Raw genomic sequence first — 22,019 nt, forward strand, 5'->3', positions numbered from 1 at the left:
ATAATCTTTCTATGAAATTACTTTTACTGGAAACTTATTCTTGGAAATTGACAGCACCTGAATCTCCCCATCTTCAGCCAAAGTTGAAGAATAACATAAACAGTGTTCTGCTGTTGGCCTTTGTTTTGATGGGATAGATATTTAAAACAGTCTCAAATCATCCATCTGTTTCCTGAGTGCTTCTATGGAGCCCCACTGAACGGAACCAGATTTGGATATTGCTAGTATCTCTAGAAACTCTTTGAGGTAGGTTTCTGTTAAGGTGCTAGTACTCTGACTTTAGCTGTCATCAAGGAATGTGCCTTCCCCTGCCCACAAGAGGACTGGCAATACAGTTCCCTTTTTATCCTTTCTATTGATGTCTGCATGTAGTGGAGACAATTAACTGATTTGTCTGGTTGCTTTCATTAATGAGATAGGATGCTTAAAGATATTAAGTCCTCAGATAGTATGCTGTGTCTAGAGAAAGAGTAATCTTATGCTAAGAGAGTAGGAAAAAAGAAAAGAGAAATGGAATGGGATATTTGCCTTCATGTTATACTGTGCTTAAGGAAAAAAAAATCCTCTTCGGAAGCTCTGCACAAATGTTGATTTTTGCCTAGTTTTATACCAACGGCTAGCATAATAACCAACAAAGTATACTGTCTGCCAGTGGGCAGAATGATATGATGATTACAAGGCCCACATCTTACTCCATGGAACAGTGATAGGAGAATAGACAAAATGGAGCCCTTCAGAGTTCCCAATAGAAGAAAGAAAGTATTTCATCATGTATTTCCTTGGTCATTTGCCACATTTCTGCCTACCACATGATGCCATTGAGTCTTGGTATGCACCTGGCTGTTTAGCCTCCTTTATGCCTCATAAACAGAAAACTCCTAATGCCTAAAGGTAGCCTTACATGCCACCTCATCAATTTCCTTTTTAAATCTGAAAGCTGTACAGAAAGTATCATGTGCTGGTATCTCAAGAGGCCCCCTCACTCCTTATAAATGATTTACTTGAGCTATTCAACTCAGCTCAAGATGGAATCCCTAGTGTCCCCCTAAAAATCATTATCTGGTGTTGTCATGAAGAAAAGAGATAGAACCTCTTGACTGAAATAGCACTTTTAAAAACACTATTTTTCCAAGATTTATATCAGGATGTTGATAACAAAACAATGCAAAGCTTATTTTTCCAGAAACAGTTCTATCCAATAAGTATAGCAGAGAAAAGTAGACACATGTTTTAGCTGTTCCATGACATTTGTAATGGACATCTATATAGATGTGTAACATCTGTACATGTTTCTTAGACACAGGGAAAGGATTGTCAGTAATGAACTGTAATAACAACAATGAATTGTACATACCATAGGAGGGTTCCCAGCAAACTGAGGGATTGGGCATTTCTGTATTTTTCCCCATTCTGAGATTTTTTTTTCACACTCCATTGGATTGTGCTCTTTCAAACTCTTTGCTGTCTGCCCACGTACAATTCGTCTGGGAGAAAAATGTAAGTCCAGACCATTTAGTAATAGGAAATTAAACTGTTTTATTAAAAGATTCTAGACATATTTTAAGTGCTCTGATGTAGGTCTGTACTTTTCACTTAAAAGTGATAGCTTATTGCTCCCTCTAAATAGATTAAAGGAAAGAAAATGTATAATACTCAGCAATAGAAAAAAAACATATGTTCAATTACCAAGGGGATATTTACATGTAACATTACAGAGGGTAAGTCTTGGATCATCAATATATGTTCTCTTAAAGGGAGAATTTATAATTCTGTCTCAAGTATCATTTTCATTTACAAACAAACAAAAGCAGAAAGATTGCAAATCTAACAGAGTGACTGTTGGTCCATACAGTGCCTTTATGCAAATTAGAAAAAGGTACCCTTTCTAAAAGGATAGTCCTACAAGCAAAGGACTCAATCATCAAAGTGTGGGCTAACTTTATCGTCTTTGGCCAGGCACTCACTATAGTGGACAACCCAGACAGTCATACACAGTAGCCCTGAAGCTTACCAGAAGTGCCTTATTTGTGGGTTCAGAAATTATCTAAATTAAACCAAAATTTTGAGACCAGTTTGAGATACTTGACATTATAGGGATTATGCCATTCTCACAGACATCAACAATAATAGTGTGTACCTTGAAGTGCTCAGAGCCCATCTATTTCAATTCAATAAATGTTAAATGAGCAACTACCAAAACATAAGACAATTATTGGTGATAGAGAGAGGAAGGCACAATGTTGAGTAGACATCAAGGAACATAAATGACAGCGTCTTTAGAATACATAAGAAGAAAAGACACAGAAAACCCATTGAAAAAGTTTGTTTGGAGACCTAAAATGTATTGTGTCATTTGGTGTATTCTGAGAATGTTTTAATCCAAGTTTATTAACCACTCCTTTCTATCCTTCGGTCTTGAGGAAAAGAATTATCATATATTGAGTACCTATCATGTGCCAGGCTTGGGGAAAGACATTTTGCACAAATCATATCGGTTAATCCTCATGACAAGCCTGAGAGGCAAGTGTTATTACCCCCATTTTACATGAGAATGTAAATCAGAATGATTTAGTAACTCGAAGAAAAATGTTTTGGTGAAAACAATTCTGTTTTGTGTCAGACAGATTTGGGTTCAAATCTCAGTTCTACTCCTTACTAGTTTGGTGGACTCAGGTAAATTATTTAACTTCTTTTCAGCCTCAGTTCCTTCAGCTGTAAAACAGGCATAATAGGAACTCATTAAAGGTTCATCATAATAAGCAGTTTGCATGATGTATAAAAAAATGTCAGACACAAAGCAAGTGTCCAGAAAATAACTACTGAAGTTCAAAATGCCTAAGTTCCCATGGGAAGTAAATGATAGAAAAATAATCTGATTTTCTCCTTGTCTTCTCAATGCTAGGACCAGGAGTCCAGAAACCTGCATTTTAAACCTAGTTCAGCTGCTACAGAGTCATGAGACTGTAAGCAATCACCTAACCAGTGTAAGTAGCAGATTCTCTTCAAGTGGAGGAGATAAACATGTCTCCTCTGTCCGCTTCAAAGGAAGATGAATGTCTGTGAAACTATACAAACAGAAAATGGTGTAATTACTAAATTAGAGAGGGGAAGAAATTCTTTCTCTTCTCTAGGATTACCTGAAACACTGGATTATGAGTAAGTCCCATTTAAAGATACTTGAGTGATTTAGGAGTCAAGAGATTCTTGGTCTACACTGATTTATCCATGGTTAGAAAGAGTTTATCAGGGGTCACAGTCAGCAAGTAGATTAAGAATGCTCAATGCAGCTTTCCCCACCCTTCCCCTTTTTCACACTCATGTCTTGGCCACCAACTGGGCTCTGGACAGACGGAGTCTTGAGCTTCTACTTCCTTCACTGCTAATTTCCTGGAGCCCTATACTCACCAGGGAACGTCCCCAGGCCTGCCTTTATGTGCAGGTGGTATGAAACAGTAGAAAAAAGGAAACTTGATATGAAAGAGGATTTTCAATCAGGCAAACTCTCCTAAGCACACAGCCAGGCACTGTGTGTCTCTAAGAGAATATTTATCACAGCCTGCTTTAGACTACCTGGGCTCCAATCTCAACTGGGCCACTTACCAGCTGGGTGGCTTAGGCTACATAGTTTAACATTTTAGCTCTAAATTTCTTGTCTACAATTGCTATCCCCAAGAAATGGTGATAGTGAAAGATCTATACATTTTGGGGGTTAAAAGAAATATCTCATGTCAAACCCTTAGCACAGACCCTTAATAGAAGTTATCTGTTACTTTCATTATATTAGAATGTTTGAAGGCAGTACCCATGTATCTTTTCTGCTTATATTTCCCGCAGTGCCTGAGATAGGTCCTTATACATAGTAGGCAACAAATAAATGATTGTGGGCTTAAATAAAAACTTGTTATACTATAACAAACCTCTTCAACCAATTAATCATTAACTCATCTTGTTTGGAGGTTTGTCTAATTGACTAGTGATTAAACCATAAGGGTCATCTTTGCAGATATTCTGGATCCTACCAGTGCTCTCAACATGTTTTATACACTTGCAAAGATACTCAGACTTTGGTGTAGTTTTCAAGCTTGCTATAAATAATTGCACTATGAATAGCAATTACATGTATGCATGAAACAAAAATGCCAATGTTGAGTGATTTCTACCAAACTGACCTCTGCTGTCCCCTCACATTCCCTTAGCAGACAGGCTAACCACACAGAGGCAAGGAGGTCACTGTGCCTCTAATAGACCATCATGCCCAGACATTGAGGGACATGAAATCTTTTACTATAGAGTTTAAACACTCACTCAGCTCCATGGATGGCAAGGCCAATGAAGAAGATCACAAAGAGATGATGTGTGTACCAAAAGACTTCAAAGTAAGACCTCCGGATGGTTTTGGTGGAGGAGGTGATAATTAATATGAGGCACAGTGTGATGACAACTCCAGTGATGCCCGCCAAGAGGGTCACTGCTAGGTATAGGCCTCCTTCAGGGTTCTGTAAAATATAAACACATACACACACACACACACACACACACACACACACACACACACACACACAAACACATTATTATAGGTTCTCAAATCTCAAATGCAGGACTATTATAGTGTCCAATGTATAGAACAATAGGTATTTCCACTCCCTCTTTGAATAATCCTCATCATCCCTCACAGAGAGAAATAGACTTGAAATAGATGTTTCTAAATTTTAAAATGTCTTACATGGTTAAGGTGTCATAGATATACTTAAATAGTTATTTCTAAGTGGGTATCAAATAAAGGAACTCAATCAACTTTTAGGATGTCTAAAAGTTTCTGAAGGCTCTTTCTGCCTTTGATTTTGAAAAGGTGATAGTGCTTAGTTTGCAAATATATTCTGGGAATGCCGAATATCATCAGCTGTGTTCCCCAGAAGCATATCTTAAGATGAAACTTCATGGGCAAGTGACTTAGAAAAGATGTGCTCCAAGAGAAACTGGTAAGAGAGTGGGGAATAGAATAGAAAAGACAAGCAAGTCAAGCAAGGAGGTGAAATCAGGTAGTCTCACAGGGAATAGCTTCAACCTGACCCTGCAAGGGAACTGTGGAGGGTAAGTTACAAATCAGAGTTTATCCTGACTCGAGGCAGGGAAGCCAGGCTTTCATAGTCTGCATCCACCAGTTATTGGCTAAGGATTGCACAGGAACAGGTAACTATTTCAGTCCCCCCACCCCCCACCTTCCAAGATCTCTGAGCCTGTGAGCAAGGGGACTCTAGTAGTCCCTGGGCAGTCCTCTGAGGAAGAAACACAGTTACAGGTTATTGAAAATGAAAACATTTAGAAGAGTGGGAGAACATAGATACAGTAAAAGTGATCCAGAGCATGATAGTGTAGGCTCACCTAGTTATGTTCACGTTGCCACCCTCATGTATCATTGGGCAAACAATAAACAATTTAAAAGAAATATTACCCAATATGTTGTAGAAAAAAATCTGTTTTTTATGATGCTTAATTCTGTGTTTAGTTCTGTGCCTAGGTATATCAGGCAAGTTTTTCTCATGTCAGTCTGAGGGCAATTTTTTTTTTTCAAAACTAAGGATGTTTTCTAAACAAAAGGAAACATTTTTGGAATTCAGTGCATATTAATGTGATTTAGTCATCTTCCCAAGTCACTATGTGCATGAAGACTTAGAGCTTCTGTCTCTGAGTGTAGGAAGCTTCAACAGCTGCTGGGATGGAAGAAGTTCTTCTAGATACCCTCTTGGCTGCTTCTAGAGAACTGCTGAGTTACTCCAGGTGTACCTATGCTTCTCAAGGAATGACACTTAGCAGACATAGGCCATCCCTCAGATATTGTTTGTAAGAAAAGACAAAGGCATCACTGACAACTGTCAGCTGGTGGCTGACCTTACACTAATACTTAGGCCAGGATGTTCGCTACTTCACATAAATAATTTCATAAAACACCAACATCAGACGAGGTCACTCTGTGACTGTGATAGAGTAAGATAAAAACAAAATCTCTCCAAAATCATGTCTGATCCTAGACAATGACTACTGCTTCTTTTCCTATTATAGATTTAGTCCTATTCTGTTCCCTCTGCCTCCTAAGAAAAATAATTAAGATACCTAACCTGAGAACTACCCCCAATTCCTGACCGTAACTGATTCAGAGAAAATTCTTGCATTCTTAAATTCTCCCCTAAACCATCTAACAGAATCCTAAATCCTACAACATGTCCTACTTCACATGCCCTTGAGATGCCCAGAGTCCCTCAAGGTGTTAGATTTCTTTTGCTGTAGCAAGTAATAAACCAAAACTTGTTCGACTAGACATGTGTTCCCAGCTTTCTTTGACTGGTGGGCATAGTCACAGGTAAGCCTGAGTTACTCCAGGCCTCACATGCGCACATTCTCATGGGTGAGCTTAAAGACCTGGAAAACATCTAGAGACCTCCACACATGGGATGAGGAGTGTGAGAGACATTTTTTTCTATACTCCCATTCTTGTAACCTACAGACTTGTCCCTCTGTTGGTTAGCCAACTTTTTTTTTCTGGCAAAGTAGAGGTCTTCACTCACTGAAATCTAATCCTCAATAATAATGGCCTAGAGAATATCTGAATCAGATAGTGAGAGGCTTACCTTGATTCTCTTTCGAGCAAAGTTGAGATAACTTTCATTTGGCCTGTCTCCAAGTTCAGAGAGTGCTATTGAATAAGGATCAGAATTGTTGACTCGGGCATTCACACACCATTCCACATTAAATAGATGTGCAATGGTGTGAATTGCTGAAAAGGGCAGAGAAGACAAACAAAGAGAGTGAAGGGTATGCACAAATTTATTTTAAGCTGGGTTTCTGGGAAAGCCTCTGACTCTATGATAAGCCACAGGGAGACAAAGGGAGGCCTAGGAAACTTATAAACAAGAACTGGGAAAATGACTTAACTCTCTGGTCGTGGTTTACTAATTTGTAAGATGAAGATGTTGAGCTATATGCTCCTAAAGGCCCAACCAAGTTATAAGATTCTATGGAACAGTCTTAGTTTCTGAAGGTGTTTAGATATGCTTTCATTATTTCTCTGCATAATATATTTGGGCTCAATCAAGAAAACTCTCATGGAATAAATGCCTAATTGCTGGCCCATTAACCCGACTCTGAAATTACCTCCAGAGAGAGATGACAAATTTGACTGAATTAATACAAATCTATGGCCATAAGGTATAAATCTCTCTCCTTTAAAAATTGCATTGTTTACTAATAAACACTTACATAGGGCTTACTAGATGCCAAGTACTGTTATAGGTGCTTCACAATGACTTAATCCTTACATTGACCCAGTAATGTAGGTGCTATTAACATAGGCTCATCTTACAGATGAGGAACCTGGGACATAGACTGCTTTAAAACTTTGATCAAGGTTATCAATCTAGGAAGCAGCAGAATTATGAATCAAATCCAGTACATTTGGCACACAAATCTGTGCTCTTGATCTGTACACTATGCCAGTTTCTAACAAGATTTTAACATACATTTCTTTTGAACTATTTATTTGCCACTGCTCAAAAAGCCTGCCAGATCTACTAGTAGAAGAGAAATTCAGTTAAATGCCTGTAATCTAAGCCTATTTTACTCAGGCTAGGAACAGACTATTTAAGGGCAGAGTACAAGTCTGCTTTATCATTGTGCTTATCTATTTTCTGGCACATGAATTATTTGTTGAGTGAATTAATGGAATTAGATAAGGGCCCCAGATACATCCCTTCTTGCACTGACACTACCACTCTAATAATTTAATAAATTTAATAATAATATATAATATATATTTATACATATATATATATTGCATGGATACATGTAATAACAATAGTAATAATAATAATAAATGTATTTGGCTGATAAGGACTGTCTTGAGGGATTCTCAATTTATAACTCCTATAGATTTACTGCAAAAAGTCCACAAATTCACTTGGGCAGCCAATAACTTTTTTTAGAATAAATAAGCTTTCGTGCGTATTTTTGACAGTAGAAAGAACAGGAAAAGATGAAGACACTAGGACTGACTTTTCTGATGGCATATTTTCATTTTTATAGGAAAATCCTGAAATAAAAATGCTTTAAAACCTAAAGAAATAAATCCTAATATTGAAGTGGCAGAAAGTGTGGTAAATACTTTTGAGCAGAACTCAATACAACATATCCAGCCACCACTTAATCTAACTATAAAGGCTGATTGATCTCTTACATAAAAGATAACTATGAATAGAGGGAACTTTCTGGTTCTAAGTTTTCTTTAATAAACTTACCAGTGTGAAGTGCAATCATCCATGCCACCATTTTATGAAAGGTGAGATTCCTGTCCAGTTGTCTTCGAACTCTTGTTGAGCAGCACTTTGGATTAAGGGGGGAACAAAATGGAATAGTAATTGTTCACAAGAAAGCTTGCTATGTGCCAGACATTTGATACATATTATATCATTTAATTTTCATGATCTCCCTACAAACTATATCATTGTATCTATTTTATAAATAAGGAAAATGAGGCTCAGAGAGATGCAGTCATCTTTCTCAGGTCAAACAGCCAGTAAGTGACATGGCTGGCTTAACTGGTATGTTTTCTGTTCTCATACTGGTGACATAAAGTCACCCCTGGAATCAATTGCTTAAGTGTATTAAAATATAAACCTGGACAGAAAACATATCTAGTTACATAGTTTCTAGTTCTGATTCATTTACTCATTAAAAAAGGATGTAGAAATTAGTAAAGGACAAGACTGTCTTCACATACGTGATGGTCAAGCAGGGACAGACAAGTGAACAGTTCTAGAAGAATTGAACAGTTTTCAAACAACATTGTTCTAGGACATACACACTATGAGACAAGAAAGAAGGGTACACCTGCCCATGTAGGTGAACAACACTACAAGGGAGATCATTGATCAAAAACAAATAGGCAAAATAATAATAGCTAACATTTACCAATAGCTTCTGCAACTGTTTTATATGCATTGACTCATTTAATTCTTACATTAATCTTTAATGTAATTAATGTAATATTTAATGTAATTAACCTTTAATGTCAGAATCAAATTAACTCTTTAATTCTTACATTACAATAACAGTTTAAGGAAGGTACTATAATTATCAGTACATAGCAGATGAGAAAACAAAGGGATAGAGAGTTTACCTGGCATTTGGTCACACAGCTGATAAGTTGCAGAGCTGGGATTTAAACTCAGGCCATCTGATACTAGATTTTATATCAACATTCTGATATTTCATACTGTGCATGATTTACTTTGGCATTAAAAATACTATTATACTCAATATTTTAGTGTATTTGATCAGCCTGCACATGTTAGAAAATGTGAGTTTGAATCTCAATTCATGACAATGCTTAAAGCAAGGAAAAAAAAAACGGTTTATGGTTGAATTAGAGCTTTGCTCTCCTGAAAACTGGCCAATGCTCTGGTTGCTTTGTTCCATAGTCTAAATGCACTGTCACAGAGATTCAGGGAACTTTAAGAACAAGAGAGTGAAATACCAAAGAAAATTTATGTATTTAAAGTATCTGGTTTAAAGGTTGTCTTCAATTTAAATACAGGGGTGTTTAATACTTGGCTTACTTATTTTTAATAAAATACTCTGATTTGATAGAAAATATAATTGCATAGAAAATTGTGCTTACTCCACCATCTCTCTCTCAGCCATTACTAGGAAGGGCAGGAAGCTTAAACTATGAGGGCAGATTCTTGGAATTGTAGAAATAGTAGTGAGGAAGACACTGGAGATTCCAGAAAAGGAAAAAATAGAATTAGGCTTTACTGAATTCCTTCTGTGAACCAGGTAGTTTACCCATAATCATTACCTCATTTAATGTAACAAGGTAAGTCTTAATGTCCTCATTTTACAGGTAAGAAAACTAAAGCTAAAATTGCATATTGGCTGGGATCCAAGTCTATTTGTCTATAAAAGGTTAATGCCCTTTTCTACCCAACCAAATGCAGGAATATAGTCACTATTATTCTAAGTGCCTATAAACCAGAGGCAAGAATTTAAGTGTCAGTATTCTATCCAGAAGGTGATCATAGAAAACGAAGGTAGAAATAAGACCGGGGAGGAAATCAATGAAGAGTGCATTATCATATCAGCTACCATGGTCATATCATATCACTGGGCTCAATCACACCGGGGAACTCTGGAAGACTGTGTAGAACTTGTCCCAAAAGTTTATCTTTTGTTTTTATTTTGTTCTTTGGTTTTGTTCTTTGGTTTTTACCTAACGGGTTAAGAAGCTAGGGTGTTCAACCACCAACTGCCACTTATGATTGGCTGAGGGCGGCTCTGATGGCATCACCTCCCTAGGATTTCAGGCTTGCTTCAGGAGAAAGCTGAAAGAAAATCCCCAGGCAGAAAGTGAATGATGCTTGTAAAGCGCAGTTGTCGCGTGGATCGGAAGTGTCAGTGCTTAGGGAATAAGCCAATGGCATCAGCTACAATTAAATGTTGACCAGAGGAGCTGAGCAATGACTCACACTGTAGACAATGGTTTCCTATTTGAAATAAAAACTTGTAAAATAATTTTTTTCAAACTGAATGTTTTTGCAATAAAGAATATTTCACAGATCTGTTGGTGAAAAGTTGACTAGCTTTGTTTTCTTGTATAACTGCCTTGTTTTTCATGTTCAAGTGCTGAAAGTTATTTTCTATTTTGTATTCTTTAAAATTTTCAGGAAATATCTTTTTCCTGTTTCCCAATTGCCATGTTCCTCTATCATTTTTTTTTTTTTTTGGCTCCTCAAGTTCCAACTTAATTTCCTCTATAGTTTCTGAGAGTCCTTGTGTTAGACAGAATTCTAGAATGACCCCCAATGACCTTATATAATCTCCTCCCCTTCAGTTTGGGTAGGACTTGTGAAGATGATGAGACAACACTCTGTGATTTTGTTACCTTATATGGCAAAAGGGATTTTGCAGAGGTAAGGTTCCAAGTTGACTTTAATAGGGAGATTATCTGGGCAGACAAACCCAATCACATGAACTCTTTAAATCTGGGTTTAGAAGTCGGAGATGGAGGAAGTCAGAGATTTGAAGCCCTGTGGCTGGATGGAAGAGGGCATGTGGCAGGGAATGCAGGAATATCTAGGATCTGAGTGACCCCTAGATGAACACCAGCAAGGAAACAGTGCTACATCTGTAATGAACTGAATTCTGCCAACAAGAATGAGCTTGGAAGAGGGTTTTTACCTGGAGTGAGTTTCCAGGTGAGAATTTAGACCAGAAGGCATCTTGATTTCAGTCTTGTAATACTTTGAGCAGAGAACCCAGTCACTGGGTGCTGCACTTGTGATCTACAGAACTGTAAACTAATAAATGGGGGTTGGTTTAAGCTATTGTGGTAATTTGTTACATAACAGATGACTGATACGGGAGTGGTGAAACTAGGATGGAGTCCAAAGAATAAGAGAATGAGAATTAGTAGTGTTGGAAAGCAGTACTAAATTACATTTCAGAGCAAGTTTTGTCTGTGTTGCTTCTCAGTCCTTCCACCTAGCCATGTGACATTGAACCATGTACTCAGTCTCCAGTTTCCTCACCTGTATAATTATCATAGTTCATCCCTCATATCCCAATTGCATATATTCATTGACAGGTATTTTATAAATATTTGATGTTATTTTGTATCATTATTTAAGTTTTCAGTTAGTATGGCTGCACTCCCCAGCTAGCACGTAAGCTTCCTGTGTGAAGAACAGTATGTCATGTACTTTAAAAAATATTTTAATTAGTATTTGGTTGGATAAATGAGGTTCATTTTCATTGCTCTGGAACTGAAGATAATGATACTAAACCTATAGAGATGTATTTACCCCCATATCTATATGTGCCACACTGTTCTTTTCTATTTGTTGACAAATCCTTTTGAAATTTTTTGGGGAAAATTCACTAGCTCCTGCATGCCGAATTTAAAGAAAAAGAATATGGTTTTGTTGTGGAACCTACACTGTACTGTATCCATAGTCCTATCCTTAGCATCACCATCACCATGTATCATAAAAAGTGTGAAATAATAGATGTTGATGTCCTCTGATAGCTTTAACCATAGATCCTTAGAGAAAAATTAACTGAAAGCCAGAAGAGTGGAGAGATGTGATTGGGAAATACATTGTCCATTCAATGATACTCCGTTTCATCTTAATAGGTAATTTTTAAAAGCTAATTAATATAAAACACAAACATTATATTGAAAGGAAAAAGATAGATTACTAGTCACTAATGGATCAGTGGAGTGGGTCCAACCATCAGGCCACCAATCCCTAGTTTTTCCCATCTACTCTCTTTGGCATGGTCGGGAATGGCAAAAAAAAAAAAAAAAAAAAAATCCAAAAAGAAGCCACAAGTCATGCTGATACTGGGCTTTTAAGAAGACCATCTCCCTACCACTTCCTTAAAAAGGAGGCAAGACAACCAGTTGGTGGCATAGGAAGGAAGGACTTTAATGTCTGTGACTGCCCATAATTTTTTGTTTCTCATCACCATGCAGATTGCATTTATATGCTTTGAGTTACTTCTAAATTATTGCCAGCCACTCTCCACTTATCCAAGTTGCCATCATGCCCCATAGCTTCCTTACCAACTTACTTTACTTTCTGCCATTGACTTCTAAAGGGAAATTTCTCTGTTACTGTCACTTAAAGCCTTGCCCAATTTCAATAAACTACCATTCTAATGCAAGGGAGATTATTGAGTCACTTCAGCAGATTTCTATGCTCTATTGAAACTGAGTGAGAAAAAAAATTTCAAGAAAATGGGAAGTGGAACTAAAAGGAAGTGCATATTTTATGGGGTGTAACACTTATGTTACAGAAACTCAAAACCTCTATTTTTTATACACTTGATCTTACCACATGCACCATTAATGTATCTGATTTAGATATTTATATTCAATTTGGAGAAATTGCAAAATCCAACTTTGAATCTACAGAAATCAGGCAAAGAAGTTGACAGTAATGTCCACACCTGCTGGCAGTAGAGTGTGTGATAAATAGGAATAACATTACCTTATTTGCATAGCACTGTTTATAATTTGGAAATTCCATGTTTATTCTCTATGTCTTCTGTAACACTCTAAGCTCCTTAAGTTCATGGCCCATCTATACCTCACTCTTTACTCACCATATGTCCCCAGTCCTTAGCACATAGATGGAACTCAACAAATATTTATTGACTGACAACTCACTAATTGACAGACTTATTCAATTAATATATTTTAGAACAACATATGCCTTCTTACATTCACATTAGTTGACCTGTTTTTCAACTAAAAAAAATATGAAACAGAAAGCCCAAAAGACTCGTGCTAGACCACATGATTAGAGACAGAGGCACACTGAGTGCCTCTGACTCCCAGACTATATAAGGTAACAGATAAAAACCTCACCCTCTCATCTTCCTGTTTCTTTCTGGTCTTAAGACGAGGACTGCCATCCAGCTAGAAATTAGTTTCTGCACGGCAAGCTGGGGGTTATTAAGGGTTCCTCAGAGACTTTTGTATGCTGAGCTGAATTTACCCTTTCTCCATTTTTCTCAACAAAGCAGTCTGAGAGCCTTTACCCCTACATTTCCTGGGGTGGTGGCGTGGGCAACCCTGGAGCTTTCTTTCTCTAGGTAACCAGAAGCAAACTTACAAAGCAAAATTTCAGTGATTGAGACCTCTAGAAACTCAATGCAAGTTTGTGGCTATTTTGCTTATATAGTGTCCCTACTATTGAGTCCTTGTATTTACAACATCCTTGTCATTTCTAGTCTAGGTTACTTGGCATGCTCAAACAACACTCATATCTATAATGGCTTTCTAAGATCATCATACTGCAACAGCACAGTTTCAAGAAGTTTTGGCAGCATGATTTATAGTGAATGTGCTCTGGGGACACAATGACCTGGGTTTGAATGCCAATACTTCCATTTAATTTTATTCCCACTTTACTGGCTGGATGTGCAGATTTCATGAGGTGAATTCCATTAAGCTTCAATGAGTGGCAGCTATATGATTTATAGCATTAGTCATGGCACACTCACTCATTTTAATCCCAATCAGAAAAGAAGTTTTATTTGAAAAGTTCACATTTCAGGTTAGGAATCCCAGAAGAAAGTACATGCTTGATCTATGAAAGAATATTGCTTGCTGCTAGTTTAAAATATTATTATTTTATATAAAGATCTATCTAGTTATAGAGCCAAGCTTCTCTGCAATTTGAAGGACAGCCTCATTTCATCCCTGTCTTTAGAAACCCTCATGCAGATCTTCCCTCTCGGGTCACAGAGGGCCTAAAAGCTACCATTACAACATGTGCTGCTCATAGGACATGGTGCTCAATGGCAGTGCAACTTGGAATTGTGGAGTAACCAAGATTTCTTAACAGACCATCTTGGTGAAAACATTGCCTGTTTCTCAGCCTTTACTTCCTCTAAATAGAAACTATTCTAATGGGGGTGGGAAGAATAAAAATGAATTGTGTCTCCTTAGAAATAAGGAACTGGCTGGGCAGGTTACTCCTGCCTGTAATCCCCACATGTATGGAGACCAAGGAGGGAGGATCACTTGAGCCCAGGAGTTCCAGGCTGCAGTGAGCTATGATCGTACCACTGCATTCTAGCCTGGGTGATAGAGAACCCAACTCAAAAATAAGCTATAGTGCATGGGCTTAATTTAGCAAATGTTCACAGGGAACTTATGATATATTAAACATCATACTTTACAATAGGTAGCTAATTAAAAAAACTTTCAATTGAGTGTAATTTTACCTCTGTCATTTCTGAAATTCAGAAGATTATTTGGAAATTCTTGTAATCAATGTCTAATACAAAGTACTGTTGTTAGTTTTTGGTTTTGATTAGCTGTCAGTTTATAAGACAACATTGTATGGCATAGAATTTATGGATTAAGGAAAGGAACCTCATCACAGAATTTTTCAGAGGAAAACATCATGACTATGGAATATCTTAAACTGGTTATCAACATTCTTTTTCTTTTCTGATAAAGTAGAGATGTTAGAGTTATTTCTGCCAACTTTTACTTTATACTTGTGAGAGCCCAATTTTGGCAGTTGGTTTAAGATGAAATGGTATTTTCTAAATAGTTAAGACATAAAAGCTAAATTATAGCTTCTAGTCCTATATTAGTAAATTGAGTGTTGTATGTTCTTAAAGAAAAAAAATCCTTCTTTGGATCAGCATGAATTTAGTATAACTAAGAAAAATGAGGCTGAGTTCAAGGCAAGTTATACTTGTCATTACAGTTTAGTTCACTGCCTCCTTCACATATTCTGTAATTGCCAAATTAAGCATGAACTCCTCAACTATACACATATGGTTCTAGTTTACCAGCAAAATCCTACCCCTCTTCTCCAGCCTTATGTCAGGCATCTGCCCTGTACAATCCCTACATTCCCACAAAAGTGGTTTGCTTTCTGCTCTCCTCTATAAATGATCTCTACTTAATAAGTAATTTTTTCAATAAGCTTATTATACTTTTAATTTTTTTTAAAAAAACCCAGAAGCTACTAGTCATTAATGAACTATGGAATTGGTCCCACTAGGACACCAATCCCTACTTTTTCCCAGCTACTCTCTTTGGTATGCTGAAAATAGTTATAATGAATAACTATTATAACTGGTGGCAAAAAAATAGTTATAATAATAATAATACAAAGGGAAGCCAAGGCTGTGCCAGTTCGTGGCCTTCAAAAATATGATTTCCTCACTATTTCCTGTGCTTCTGTCCATGCCATCTTCTCCATGTAGGATGCCTTTCTCTCTCATTTACACCTCTTAGAAGCTTACTTATTTTTATATGTTCATCTCTAATGTCACCTCCTCTAAAAAGCCCTTCTTCATCCCCTGCCCCACCTGACACAACTTCTCTCTTGCTTCCCCATAGTATTTTATTTGTAAAGCGTTGTGGGACCCATCATATTTTGCTTTGTATCATATTTATTTGAGTACATTTGTAGATTTTAAGTTCCTTGTTTGTCATCTTTGTATAGTAATACTAATGAGAAATTTGTATACCATTTTAATGGTTTACAGGGTTCTTCCTACTTAATTTTTTTTCCTTCTAGTACAGTACATTTAGCAGACTACTAAATTGTTGAAGTGAGAGTCAAAGGAATTCTGGGCACTTGGAAAGCTCTATGCTTCCTAGTTCCATGAAGCCAATACTTCTTGGTCACATTAGTTATAGTGTGACTCTGTCCATTGACTCCATCTCCTTGGGATGTTATCCACAGAAGATATTTTCTCTGACTTAAATATTTTTGAATGACACTGAAAGATCAACTCCCGAATATCACATGCCAACTTCCTAAAGCTCTGTATATATGCATATCTATTATATGTGTGTGTGTGTAAGTGTGTGCACGTGTGTGCTACTTTATTGCTATTGTTGAGGTATAGGTGGTTCTGTGTGTTTTTTCAAAATTTGTTTTTCAAATAGTTATCTTAGGGAGCTCCATCCTCAAATAGTATGGAAATATGCCAGAGAATGGCTTGGCTCATGAATATTCCACAGAAGCTGGAGCTTGATGGCCTTTGAAAATTAGAGGAACTTAGTAAAACATTTTATCTTACCGCACTGGAACCCCTGAGGAAGGACAGCAGATTTCGACAGACTGGCAACAGAATCAGCATGCAGTTGAAATTCAGACAGGCTGCAGGGGCCCTGGCCAGGGCCAACGCTGACTAGAAGAGGCAGGAAAGGGAGCAGAGTGACTCTTTTGAGCACAGAATGTGCCCTGTCCTCACTTCCCCAAGGTTCTCAGTCACACACCAGAGACACCAAGTGATCTGGACAGGAAGGTCCTTCAGAGCCAACAGTTTTCCTTTAGGGCTAGCTAGGACCCTTCATTTTCATCTGAAATTGACCATTTTCCCTAATCCAACATTTTATTATTAAAATTTTCAAACATAAAGAGAAATTGAAAGAAATTTACAGTAAATACCTGTCAATTCAACTCCCAGATTATACCTTTCATGCTTGCTTTATCACATATCTATCTATCCATTCCAGTATCTATTCATCAGCTCATCTAATTTTTGATGCATTTCAATGTAAGTTACAGACATCAGTTCACTTTCCCCTAAACACTTAAGGTGCATATCATTAACTAGAGTTAAGTATCAAAACTTTTAAAGATTTAAAATATTTTCTTAGCACTTAGGTTGATCTTAACAGTAACTTAAATTTGTATGGTATAATGCTTTGGCGTTATAATTATTATCTTTGTAATGTCTAAAGAAGTTGCATATTTTGGAGGGAGAAAGAATCAATGTGAATAAGTTAACAATAATTATAATAATATAGTATAACTACATGTTATAATTATTTATAGCATTTCTATTATTTATAATACATATAATAATTAATATTGAGCAATTAAGTCACAGTTTCAGCATGATGTAACAAATGTTTTCTGGAGGCAAGAGGCCTGACAGTTCAAGGAAACTCAGAATACTAAAGGACCCAAGGAAACTGAAGGGCCTTCACTCTACTAGCCTAGTCAACAGATGTGGCCCTTGAGCAAGTTCCTCAAGTCTCCATATGTAGACAGACGTTGATTTTATGAAGATCATTTCATAACATGTGATTAGGAGCAGAGCTCTCCATGCAAAAAAGTAGCAGGAATCAGATAACTTAGAAAACATGGAAAGTCCCACTTGTCCCACACGTGTCACTTTCAGATGGATTGCTCCAACGTGGCCTTCCATTTCAGAGTGAGTATTAGATTTCTCCTTTAAGATAAACAATGGCACATGGTCCTTGTGTGGGGAGGGATGACACTGGGCCCCTCTGCCCCACTTTTGCTGGTCCCAGACTGGAAGGTTTTAATGACTCTTGCCCAGGAAGTTGCAATGGAGGGAGTGAGGCTGATGGTACTGTTTGGGTTGGTCAGAATATTTATTTAAAATGCTAACAGGGAGTTGAACAAGAATGCTGATGAGACATGTGAACCAGCCAATACTGCATTGGATGGAACTTATACTTACCCCAAGAAGTTTTCGTGTGTAGAAAAACGATTCTGGAATAGCATAAACCCGGTAATACCAGACAAAGAGGAAGACGTTCAACCCCAGCCATACCAGCTGCACAAACAGAAATAATTGCATGAAGTTTTTGCATTTCAACAGTAGATTCCACACAAGATTGGAGTCAGATAAGGGTCAGGACTTCCCCAAGTCCAACTTTGACAAAGGTTGTGACAAAGGTGGGTGTAACCAGCTTAAAGCCAGCTCTTTCCTCAACAGTGTCACTGTCTATAATTAACCTTTCCACCCTCTGTTGTTCCCCATGATTGTTTTATGATTTGGCCAGTATGTCAAATTATCAGTCTCACATCCCCCCTCCCTTTTTTTCTCCTCCTTTTTGCTTAACCTTAGATAGGGAGCTGATAGCAGGCCACTCTACTTAAAATGAGAAAGGAAGGCAACATGTTACTGCTTTCCCTCCACCAGTACGACACTGTGTTCTGTTCTCACAGGTGCCACTCACCTCCCTCTACCACACAATACTCCAGCTAGTGAAGTCTCATCAGCGAAAATGCTGAGACTTCCATTCTCCTTGGTTAGTTTTACTCAACGTTTGAAGGAGAGAATATTGAGCATAGTGAGGGGCATGGGATTTACAAAAAAAACAGCTTTCTGGATCATGACAATTCATTTTATGCTAAGCATTGATTGGATCAAGTGGCAACACTACCCAGTTCTCTACTTTCAGCTCCATAGTGATCTTTTCTCAACTATGCTTTGAAGCTATTAAACTCCACAGACACTTGATAATATTCTATTTTTTTAAAGAAATAAATTTTTATATTTTTTAAAAAGTTATTTTTAATTGACACATAATTGTATACATCTATGGGGTACAATGTGATGTTTTGATATATATATATACACACAGCATAAAGTGATTAAATAAAATTAACATTTATCACCTCATTTATCATTTTATGTAGTGAGACAATTGAAATTTACTCTTAGCTATAATATGTTTTCAAATATACAATATATCCCTATTAATTATGGTTACCTTGCTGTGCAATATATCTCAAAAATTCATTTATCTTATCTCACTGAAACTTTATGACCACAACTCCCCTTCCCTCGGTCTTTGGTATAATATTCTATCTTTACAAAGAAAAAGGTGCAAAAGCAAATTCCCAATTTCCTGACCTTGTCATTCTTTCTTTACTCTGACTTTCCAAGCTGTGTTTTCACTTTCAAGTGTATGAGTATATAATTTAGAAGGAGATCATTTCATGTGAAAAATTGTGGTAAGTGCTAAAAGTATAATTTGAACTTATTTTCTATAGAGATTATTTGCTCTTAAAAATGGTGATAAGAAGTTAAGTTTACAGCTTCAAATTTTTAGAAGAATTCTCTGTTGCAGTAGAATGTTGGTTTGGCAGAAAACAATTTTGTAACAAAATATTTGTTGTTTTTATTTTATTTGAGCCACTAATTTCCTTCTATATTTAAAACTCAAAGACTCATATTTTTCATGATAAATTTTTACAAACGTTCCATTCATATTCAATTCATAATTGTTCTTTTTAACATCTGTGTAATGCTTCTATTGGTTATCTAGAAAGGCTATTTAAAAATCACATTTCTATTTACCCAATTTGTCCATTATTGCTTTGCTGATGACACCATTTTAAGAGAATGGTGGATTTTCTTTATTTTAAGAAGTACAGAAGTTGGCTGTACTTCTTAAAATAAAGAAAATCAACCATTTTCACCATGGCGCATGCCTGTAATCCCAGCACTTTGGGAGGCCAAGGCAGGCAGATCACCTGAGGTCAGGAGTTTGAGACTAGCCTGGCCAACATGGTGAAACTCTGTCTCTGCTAGAAATACAAAAATTAGCTGGGCATGGTGGCAGGCACCTGTTATCCCAGCTACTCGAGAGGCTGAGGCAGGAGAATTGCTTGAACACAAGAGGCAAAGGTTGCAGTGAGCTGAGATTGCGCCACTGCACCCCAGCCTGAGCGACAGAGAGAGACTCCATGTTGAAAAAAAAAAGATAGATTATATTGATTTATATATATACAATTATATATAATATATATACAATTATATATACCATATACATACTACATGTATATGAATCTAGTTGACTTATTTCAATTCTTGTCTTTTGAATTTTTATAAATCTTGTAAATAACTCAAATTTAGATCTCTGAGAAAAGAAGGTACTTATTTTGAAAAGAAATTTGAGAAATTTCATTATATTTAGCATAATTACTGAAATAAAGGCTAATTTTCCATACATGAGTCAATCTTATACTTTTTATTTAGAAAATGGTATAAAATTTCAATTGATCATTTTTAAAGTAGTATAAACACATAGATACATGTGTCTGAGTAAACATTACTAAACAACTCAGAATCAGAGATTACTAGCATGAAATATTTTCTACTCCTTCTGTGAAATGTTGGCTAAGTTAGTCCTCCTAGGAATTCAGGAGTAAGCTAGAAGTGAGACCCCAGGTATGTTCTTTCCATTAAGGAATTTGGAAGAATGGACTCAGTCTGTTTACAGATAGATATATGTTCACATGGTAAATCAGTTTCAACACAATTTCCCAAGTGAACAAAAAAGATTTGGCCTATTTTAGTTCCAAGATAACCCCCAAAAGTCAGAGAATTTATAACTTATCTTTTGTTGGTACTTACAATGACAAAAATGGAGAGCCCCTCATTCACAGCCCAGTTCCCCATGGCGGCAGAGGTTGAATGTGTTGTGTCTGCCTTTCTTCTATACTATGCTTCTTCTTCCAATGAGGAAATGAAAACAGCAGCCCTGGGGCAATCTGTTTCCTTTCTTTTATCAGAAATTGGCTAATAATCATTGGTCAACTGAAAAGCTTGTAATCACAACAAACTTAAATCTTTAAACCTCAACAACTACAAAAAAAAAAGATCTATAATGATACAGTCACAACTAAACATAGTGGAAAACGAAACCAATTTCTACAACTAAGAGAGAAATAAGTGCATTTTATGGCATGTATTTTACACAGTGAACTAACTTTTCAACTAACTAGTTATCTGCTAGCAATTTTTAAGTCACTCAACTAGATATGACTTGGTGCTGCGTAAAACACATTAAACAGGTGTGATTTTGACAGGCTGGAACAGCATTTACAGCCTTGTTGAGAAAAGTAGTGACAATTGCAATGGTTGATATTTACAAGATGCTTACTATGTGCCAATTTTATGTGCTATATATGTCTATATATATGTGTGTGTATGTTCATGTATAGACATTATATATATATACACACACATATATATATGATGTGAAACATACATATATAAATACAGATGTTTTGGCCAACGATGAACCATATGTATGACAGTTGACAATATTATAAGATTATAATAGTGTTGGCCAGGGATGATGGCTCACACCTGTAATCCCAGCACTTTGAGAGGCTGAGGCGGGTGGATCACTTGAGGTCAGGAGTTTGAGACCAGCTCGGACAACATGGTGAAACCCTGTCTCTACTAAAAATACAAAAATTAGCCAGATGTGGTGGAGGGTGCCTGTAGTCCCAGCTACTCAGAAGGCTGAGGCAGTAGAATCACTTGAACCTGGGAGTCAGGTTGTAGTGAGCTGAGATTGTGTCATTGCACTCCAGTCTGGATGACAGAGCAAGACTCTGACTCTGTCTCTCTGTCTCTCTCCATATATATATATATATGCTGAAAAATTCCTACCACCTAGTGACATTGTAGCATAACACATTACTCATGTGTTTGTGGTGATGCTGGGGTAAACAAACCCACTGAGCTGCCAGTTGTAAAAGGTATAGCACACACAATTATGTATATTACATAATACTTGATAATAAAAATAGATGACTATGTTACTGGTTCATTTATTTACTAGAATATAATTTTAAACATTATTTTAGAATATACTCCTACTTTTAAAGAAGTTAACTGTAAAAGAACCTCAGGCAAAACCTTCAGAA

At 36.8% G+C, this 22,019-nt stretch overlaps 1 protein-coding gene across 1 annotated transcript in view; it reads right to left on the reverse strand.

Annotated features, from left to right (window-relative positions):
- Nucleotides 1–20,948, reverse strand: part of LOC105714209 (cytochrome b-245 heavy chain) — a 33,766-nt gene extending 12,818 nt beyond the window's left edge. Inside the window, exons 1-7 of the mRNA XM_012448106.2 lie at nt 20,716–20,948; nt 18,028–18,123; nt 16,612–16,722; nt 8,289–8,373; nt 6,627–6,772; nt 4,306–4,496; nt 1,355–1,484 (exon numbers count right to left, since the gene is read on the reverse strand). Of these exons, the coding sequence (XP_012303529.1) occupies nt 1,355–1,484; nt 4,306–4,496; nt 6,627–6,772; nt 8,289–8,373; nt 16,612–16,722; nt 18,028–18,123; nt 20,716–20,760 (804 nt within the window). The 5' untranslated portion in view covers nt 20,761–20,948. The remainder of the gene's footprint in view (nt 1–1,354; nt 1,485–4,305; nt 4,497–6,626; nt 6,773–8,288; nt 8,374–16,611; nt 16,723–18,027; nt 18,124–20,715) is intronic.
- Nucleotides 20,949–22,019: the final 1,071 nt, after the last annotated feature.

This window comes from Aotus nancymaae, unplaced genomic scaffold (assembly GCF_030222135.1).
Source record: "Aotus nancymaae isolate 86718 unplaced genomic scaffold, 86718_ANA_hifiasm-v0.15.2.pri h1tg000058l, whole genome shotgun sequence".
In the NCBI taxonomy this organism is placed as follows: domain Eukaryota; kingdom Metazoa; phylum Chordata; class Mammalia; order Primates; family Aotidae; genus Aotus; species Aotus nancymaae.